Source organism: Trypanosoma cruzi, genomic scaffold, assembly GCF_000209065.1.
Source record: "Trypanosoma cruzi strain CL Brener 1047053517131 genomic scaffold, whole genome shotgun sequence".
NCBI classification, from domain to species: Eukaryota; Euglenozoa; class Kinetoplastea; order Trypanosomatida; family Trypanosomatidae; genus Trypanosoma; species Trypanosoma cruzi.
The window spans coordinates 213,514-221,454 of NW_001849574.1; the positions used below are offsets into that span (position 1 = coordinate 213,514).

General features: G+C 49.4%; 6 protein-coding genes across 6 annotated transcripts, besides 9 other annotated features; all 6 read left to right on the plus strand.

Annotated features, from left to right (window-relative positions):
• On the plus strand, positions 1–126 carry Tc00.1047053509049.5 (hypothetical protein, conserved; the record flags this gene model as incomplete). The annotated part of the gene is made up of 1 exon (XM_800278.1): positions 1–126. A coding segment is annotated over one exon (126 nt), but the record flags the coding sequence as incomplete, so codon positions are not given.
• Positions 1–7,941: a sequence feature (heterozygous, non-Esmeraldo-like haplotype).
• Positions 176–217: a sequence feature (AT_rich).
• On the plus strand, positions 472–843 carry Tc00.1047053509049.10 (hypothetical protein, conserved; the record flags this gene model as incomplete). The annotated part of the gene is made up of 1 exon (XM_800273.1): positions 472–843. One exon carries the CDS (start codon positions 472–474, stop codon positions 841–843), a length of 372 nt encoding a protein of 123 aa, XP_805366.1.
• Positions 1,124–1,179: a microsatellite.
• Positions 1,262–2,023, plus strand: Tc00.1047053509049.20 (hypothetical protein, conserved; the record flags this gene model as incomplete). Its single annotated transcript, XM_800274.1, has 1 exon — positions 1,262–2,023. The coding sequence occupies one exon, from the start codon at positions 1,262–1,264 to the stop codon at positions 2,021–2,023; it is 762 nt and encodes a 253-aa protein (XP_805367.1).
• Positions 2,291–2,319: a microsatellite.
• On the plus strand, positions 2,350–4,470 carry Tc00.1047053509049.30 (hypothetical protein, conserved; the record flags this gene model as incomplete). The annotated part of the gene is made up of 1 exon (XM_800275.1): positions 2,350–4,470. One exon carries the CDS (start codon positions 2,350–2,352, stop codon positions 4,468–4,470), a length of 2,121 nt encoding a protein of 706 aa, XP_805368.1.
• Positions 5,149–5,177: a sequence feature (AT_rich).
• Positions 5,213–5,244: a microsatellite.
• Positions 5,357–5,425: a microsatellite.
• Positions 5,475–5,520: a microsatellite.
• Positions 5,668–5,687: a microsatellite.
• On the plus strand, positions 5,877–6,281 carry Tc00.1047053509049.40 (hypothetical protein, conserved; the record flags this gene model as incomplete). Its single annotated transcript, XM_800276.1, has 1 exon — positions 5,877–6,281. One exon carries the CDS (start codon positions 5,877–5,879, stop codon positions 6,279–6,281), a length of 405 nt encoding a protein of 134 aa, XP_805369.1.
• Positions 6,758–7,941, plus strand: Tc00.1047053509049.51 (hypothetical protein, conserved; the record flags this gene model as incomplete). Its single annotated transcript, XM_800277.1, has 1 exon — positions 6,758–7,941. A coding segment is annotated over one exon (1,184 nt), but the record flags the coding sequence as incomplete, so codon positions are not given.

Sequence of the window (7,941 nt, forward strand, 5' to 3'; positions counted from 1 at the left end):
GCTGTCGTCACGGTAACATCAATGGCTCTGGCGGCTGTGGGACGACATCGGCTTTTGTCGCTTCTTCAACTGCCGAACTTCAAGTTGTCGAAGCCGCGTAAAGTGATTGTGACGTCAGGCGGGTAGACGCCGGAACGGGGAGGCAGGGAAGAAGCCCTATACTACTCGAAAACACAAAATAATATATATATATGTTTATGCAAATAAATATATAAAACGTAATCTCTCTCCTTTTTTTTTTGTTTGTGTGCTTGGTTTTGATCTTCTGATTTTCTGCGTTTTTTGCAGCCCATACCTTTTGCGCGAGTTCCTTCACTTGCCCATTACCCACTTTTCATTGGCTTGTGTGCTGGGGCGGTCCTTGTCGTTCCGCCTCTTAGATGAGCTCCAGGTAAAAATTGCCCCACGGCAGGAAATCAAGGAAGAAGAGGGAAACACACATCACAGGAATAGACTGTTGGGGCCGACGCAATGGAAAACACCTCCGGGACAGATACAGGCGCGACGGCAATGAATATCGCCATGGCTTCAACTATTGTTTACGGCCTTGTGTTGCTTGCCGGGTCATGCTTTTTCTTTATAAGGCGTGGTAAAGGAAACTTCAGCTTACGCGGTGTTGGCGTGTCCGTTTTTTTTCTTTCGGCTTTTGCTGTCATGCCCACGGTATTGGCTCTGGGCATTGCAGGGGCATGGATCTGCGCCGCTTACGACTCACTCGGAGGGGCGGTGGCGTTTCTTGTTGTTCCAGGGATGATTCTCTTCTTTCTGTTATTGGCGTGGTGTGCTGCGGTGTCACGAGACCTTGAGGAGGTGGGTGGAGCGCTTGACTTTGATCGTTTGTAGGACTGTGCATTAACGTCCTTGCAACGCGTGTTTGATGGGCGACCGAATCAACAGGAAACCCTTGTATTTGTTTTGCCCTCCTTCCCGAACCCATATATGATGACGAGGCGTGGGTGTTATGTCTGCTTGATTTACAAGGGAGAAAAAGGAGGGGAAACCAGAAAATGTGACTCCTTTTTTTTTCAGTAGCGACCACCCGCTGTGTGATGTATTCTTTTCCAATGGCTGCTTGGAGGAAATTGGAAACGGTTTATTTCCTTTATTATTATTATGATTCCTCTTTTTTTTTTTTTGTGTGTGTGCGTTTGTTTGTCGGATTTATTTGTTTATTTATTTTATTTTATTTTTTCAAAGGACAATTTTATTTTTAACGACGCGACGGGTTTTGCAAGCAGCGCCACATTTTGTCATTGTGGGAATGTCAGGAGAAAAAAAAGAGGCTTTAAAGAATGACCTGCCGCCCATTCCCGGCTGTGACACGGATGGTCAAACCTACAAATCCGCTGAGGAAATGTGGGCAGCTGAGCTTCGTGGGAACTTGTACGACGCTGAAACCGGATGGTACGGAAGGTCCCTGCAGTACTGGTCAAAAGTGCCGGCGACAGTAAGTGGTGTGCTGGGCGGTATGGAACACATCCACGATGTAGATCTCAAGGAGTCTCGGGCATTTATCACATCCATACCCGACCGTGGCACCTCCCGCGCATTGGATTGCGGTGCCGGTATTGGTCGTGTCACGAAATATTTACTTAGCACGTTGTATACAGTCACAGATTTGTTGGAGCCGGTGGCCAACATGCTTGAAAAGGCCAAAGAAGAACTCAAAGGGTATCCAGTGGGAGAATTTTTTCTCTCTTCTATGGAGACAGTCAATCTAAAGCCAAATACGTATGATCTGATTGTCATTCAGTGGACAGCAATTTATTTAACAGACGACGATTTCGTGAAGTTCTTGGCTCACTGCAAAACAGCACTTACTTTGAGGGGTTATATTTTCTTTAAGGAAAACTGTAGTTGTGATGAACGATTTGTCGTCGACAAGGAGGACAGCAGTTTAACACGATCGGATGCACATTACAAGCGAATCTTTGCCGCAGCGGGGGTAGAGGTTGTGAAGGAGACGATGCAAAAGGAGTGGCCAGATGACTTATTCAAAGTAAAGATGTATGCACTGCGTTGACTCACAGCTTTGCCTGGAATGAGTATGGCACTGCATTGTGTCTGGATGCAAAGGGTAGTGAGGGGATTTTGTGTGTCTGTACGTGTGAAGGGAAGGCGGTCCTTTTTGGGACCAATAACGTCCTTGAATGAAGTGTGGCTACCCGGTCTTTTGATGTTGGGTGCCTCTTTTATTGCACCCTTATTAAAAAAGAAAAAAAAAAGGATGGGGGAGGGAGGCATGAACAAGCATGAGGGGGATATGTAATGTGCCTTCTGCAGAGTGACGTTCTTTTTTTTTTTTTTACTTTTTTTTTTCTGCAGGTAATTTTTGTCCTATTCTGCCACATGATCTTCGACAAATTGCCCTTGGCGCCGCACCTAACCGCGGACACCGCTCTGCAGGACACGGTGGAGAGTGTCCTGGCGAGCTCCCACAGTCTTCTCAACAACGCGCGGCGCCTCAGTGACGCTGGCTTCAATGGCCCGCAGTCTCTTGGGGAGGAGCTTCTTGTTGGGCGGGAGGATCGTGCGGCGTCGAATTCCGCCGTTTCCGAGTCTTTTGGCCTTACCGTCGGCGCCTTCCACACCAAACTTGAAGAGTGTCGCGATTTGTTGCGCAGGGTCGATAGCGAGCGCCGGTTTTTCCGTGAGAGGGCGCTGGAAATGCAGCAGGCACTTGAAGAGGAGGGCAAAGAACGAAAGCATCTGCGCGCGCAGATCGCCGAGTCGCAGCGGGAACTGCGGAAGGCACAACGGCAAGCCAGGGAGGCCCAGAAGAAGACGCGCGATATGGAATTGGCCTTGGCGGCCGCAACGGAGGAGCAGATGCGCATGCGCCGGTTTTTGCGTGCATTGCCAGTTGAGAAGGAAAACCTCCTCCTCCTGGTGCCGGATCGGCGCTTTGAAGAGGCCTTTCGCGACAAAATGTCTGCGATAAAGTACAAGCGTCGCTACGATCGCGCACGAGAGTTGCACGAACGACGGTCAGAGGATGTAGAGAGAAAACTAATGTTAATGGAGGACAAATTTGTGGAGACCCCGCAGGATGAATTGGCGTCCAGTCTTGCCAACATCCAGCACTTCAATTCCATTTCGTTGCTGAGCACGTCAACATTGCCGCGACTTTCTAACAGCTTGTCGGTTTCTCAGCTGGCGCCAACCGGTGCCGTGAGGGATTTTTTACATTTTCAGTTTCAGCTGCCCTTTTCTCACGTCACGGCGAAGGATGATTACATCGACGCGCGGATCCAGAGGTCGGCGTACAAGGAGCCATTGAGGGGCCTCCGTGAGGGTCTTTTTTGGTTGAGCCATCGCCTCAAACGAACGCAGGACGTGGGACTGTGTAACATGTATAATGTGGTACTCGAGTCTCTTCAAGGCAGCGGCAATTCCTCGGCACCCGTTATGTTTGGTCCCAAAAAGGCTTTTGAGGTGGCAATGGAGAAATTACAAAAGTCACACCGTGAATTGCTGTACCAACTGGTCGAGGTGGTGAACTCCTCTGTGACCCAGTTATTGGAAAATGAGTCTCGGGTTACCGTGAAGCCCACCGTTTCGAGGCGTGACGTCGGGTGCAGTGTGTACAGTGCGCCTCCAATGGATGTGCGGATGACTAGCCTTGAGATGAGGCTCGATGCGCAGCGACGCAAGTCCGCCTCATTTGATGCGGAGTCATCCATCGCCGCCTCCCACGCGTGGCCAAAAAAGAGGGAGATACACGAAAAGGTTAAGATTACATTGCAACAATTGATAACTCTGCATGATGCCTTGCATAACACGCTTCAGAAAGTCCGGGCACATTGCCATCTGGATGAAACGAAGCCAAATGATGCGTTTGAGGAACTCTCCCTTGCCGCAACCGATGTCTTTGTGGAGGATCCACGATATGAAACGAAAGTAGCCGAGGCCGTTGAGGCGGATTTGCAGCAGATCACTCAACTAACTGACCTTGTGTTGCAAGACACGAAACCCCCTCAATTGGCACGAAAAAAGGGAACCAGCGCGGCCAAAAGCATCGGGGTGGATATTACAAAACGGCGGCAAGAAAAGCAAAAAATCGCCGGACCGGGTTCCCCTCCACAAGCCAACCGTACTGCGGGCAGGCAGTCCGGAGACGCGTATCTGGCGCAACTCGCCTCCTCTTTCACCTCTTCCCCCAAGAGGGGGAAGAATTTCCCGCGGCGTTCCAGCGGTACCAGTGAACCAGAGAACACTGACGTGGCACCAAACAACTCGACAGGAGCGAAGGACAACGATGTGCCGAAGGCAGTGGCCGCTTTTATTGTGGATGGGCCTGCGAACACGCAATCAGGCACTGGTTCGTGTGGAACACCTTCGCTGCCGGTCTCTAAGCAAAGACACACACCTTCTCTCAGCCGCCCACCTGGTGTGCAGAGGCTCAGTTCGTCCAGCCTTTCCAAGGTGACTCTCCCGCAGTTCATGGTCAGCGAGGGCAAGAAGCGATGAGCACAACGGCGACGGCGGCGAAACAACGGGATGCGACGAGTGGGGTGAGGGATTAAAATCTGGGGTGCTCACCACCCCCAATTCACCGCTCCCCGTCGGGTCAGAGAAACAAATAAAAAAGGAGAAAAACAACAAGAAGCGTATGCCGGGAAACACTTTTGATTAATGCTAAAACGAAGAAAAAAGCTTTTACGGAAACAAAAATTAGGGATAATCAGAGAGAAAGAGTGATGGAGTAATAGTATAAAAGTAGAGTAAAACAACAACAACAACAAAAAGTATATGTCAAGAAAAATGTATCGCATTTCTCATTTAGATACAACTCACTTTGGAGAGGCTGCTGGTGGTGCTGATGGGGTCCCTGGCATGTCGGTTTTATTTCATATTTTAGCCCGATCTTTATATATATATATTTCACCGACGCATTTTACAACTTCGTGTTATTCTGCCAGAACACTCCGCCGGGGACGAGGTCGATGATTGAACGTGGGAGTCATGTGCTTTTAATCAACAGCAGCGGCAGCGGTACCAGAGAAGAAAACCAGACCTGAGCACGCACGCACGCACACACAGGGGGGAGTGAAGAGAAGGAAGGGACTTTAAGACTTCACTGGAAATGTTTTTTTTTACACCTTTTCATATGCGTCCAAACGGATGTATCATTGTCGTGCTTTATGCTTTTTTTTCTTTTTTTAATTTTTATTTTTGTTTACCATTTACTTTTCTTCTCTGAGTAAGTTCTTTATTATTATTATTATTATTGTTATTGTTATTTTAGATGTACGTCAACGATGGGTACATGGGTACCTTCTCTGGACCGTATGTTTTTGTTCGTTTTTGTACGGCATTGCGGTAAATTGCGAGATCAAATATAAGGAAATACTTCTATCTGTCTATATTCATATATATATATATCTGTATATCTGTATATCTATTTACCTGTATCCATACTTATCCCTGCGTGTGTGTTTGTGTGGCGTTACCTGATTCTTGTGAGCTCTGGATTTTTTTTTTCCTTTTTTTTCCTTTTCTTCTTTTTTTTTTTTTTTTCCCCCTCTTGTGTTGCATGTAAGATGTGCTGCAACAAATTATGGCTTGTGTTTGCTCCATTCCTTTCCCTCTTGCGTCTCATGTGTGCTGTGGCAATTGCCTTCTTGGCAATAATGCACACATAGACATATTCTTTTCTTGCCTTCGTTATTATTATTATTATTATTTTTCTTCTGTTTGACTCCCCACTCCCGTCTTGCGTGTGTGTCGACACATGTGTCTGCACGTGTGCTCTTGTGCCCTGGCAGCGGGGGGCCAAATCGGCAATACGGAAAAAAAAAGGAAGGAAAAAACAAAAGCAAAAAGAAGGAGGGCGTTGAACCACACGGAGACGGAGAGAAGGAAAGGGATTCAAAATGGCTGCGCTTGTGGAGGCAGAGCGGATGGAGAGGGAGAAGGCGCTGGTCGAGGCACAGCAGCGGGTGAATATGTTGAGGGAGACGGTGAGAGTCATGGCAAACCGGCAGGTAGCGCTGATGAGCAACAAACGACGACTTGACATCTCCACGAATGAGTTGACACGTCTCTCCGCAGATCACTGCGTGTACGAAAGCGTCGGCCGTGTGTTTTTGCGCACGCCGGTGAACGCCTTGATAGAGAAGCAGACGGCGCAGGCTGAGAGCTGCGAGGCGGAGGGAACACGTCTCTCGAACGAAAAACAACGCGTGACGGAGCAGCTGAAGAAGGAGGAGGCGCAGCTGCGCGAGGCGGCCGAGACGTACGTGGCTGAGATGAACGCAAGACAACGCCAACGCCAGTAGGAGCAGTCTTCAGGAGGACGAGGAGGAAAAAAGGGATAATAAAAAAAGAGGAGGGGAGGGAGAAGCGACGAAGACCCACCTCCCCTTGCAGCGAATACACAAACAAATAAACAACAAAAAAAAGAAGGGCCTCGGCTTACAAAAAAAATTATTACCGAGTGGCTTTTATTTTTTATTTTTGGCACACGCTCAGAAAATCGTCTTTTTTGTTATTTTTTTTTTTTTGTTACCGTTGGCTTTTTATGATTTCTCAAGACTCCCCCGCTGTTTCTGTACTTCTGCCCCTTTTGTCATCCTCTGCAGGTTGGGGGGGAGAGGGACCTCGCAGACGCAAGACCACACAAGCGTGTATATAGTTGCCCGCTCAAACACGGGCTGGGAGGAAAACAAAAGGCAAACCCAAAGGGAGAGTGAACACAGCACACAGAGGGAAGGAAAAAAAAAAAAAGGAGAAGAATCTAACGAAGAAGTCTTGGATGCTGCACTGCGGTCGTCTGTTTGCCAAGAAACGAGTGCCACCGCTTGGCTACAGCAGCAGGGAATTCTCAAGGAAGTTGCGGTCACCGCGGGCGTCGAAGCCGTGGCGCGACCGTCACGTGGTTTCTGGCGGGCAGATCGAGGTCTCGCCAAGCACCGAAAACAACGTACACGGGGATCTTTCTACGCGGCCACCTCTTGGCATTCGCGACGTGCGGGTTAATTCTGCTGGGGATTTCACTACGGCAGCGCTGCCAGAAGCCAACTATGATACAATGGCCTCCAATAGCATGCTACCAGTCGAACAAGAAGGAGATTCTGGCGTGGCGACGGTGACTTCAACACCTCCAGTCGCGAAACTTCCGTTTGGGAAGGCACTGGAGCTGAAGGTTGAGGATGTGAAGACGTACAAGGAGGGCCCGGTCCCCCTGCACCTTCAGCAGTTCCGTCGGAGCCGGCGTGAGGCGGCGGAGTCCATTCTTCTTCCCCGTCACATCAACCAGTTGTTTCACAAAATTATGGGTTGGACGGAAGACGTCGTGGAGGTGGATTCGGAGTTGGCGCCACTTGACCCCGGAGCCGATGGCAAAGCGAAAGCAAGTGAAACGCAACCAGAGTTGAAGAAAAGCGCAGCGGTTTTGCGTCAAAAGTACGACACACTCAGAGACAAGATGAAATACGGTGTGCTCTTGGATAGCTACGAAAAGGACAAGTTTGCGATTGAACACCAATTGGAGATTGCTGGCGAGCGGTTTGAGCGGAAATTTATGGAATGGGAGGGGATGCATGTGCTGGACCAAGATTCCACAGCCGCCATGCAGGGAGTGCTGGAGAACAAGAGCTCCATCGTGATGGATCTGCCATCATCCTTCCACATTCCTGTCGTGAACCGCGATTGCTGCAAGGGCTGTGGAGCGCTCTTGCAGGACAAGGATGAGAACGTGTTTGGATATGTGCGCCGCGGGGACATTGAGAGGTACATCTTGGACCGACAGGCCAAGATGAAGGCCCGGGCAGAGTATGCGGATCGTATGTCAGAACTGCAGGCCCACTGGCAAAAGCATGGTCGCCGAGTCGGGGAGGAGTGGTTGGACTTTATGACGCAGGAGGAATTTGACGCCTTTTACAAGGATCAAAACAAACCGTTTGTTTGCCATCGCTGCCACGCGTTGGAGAACCTCGG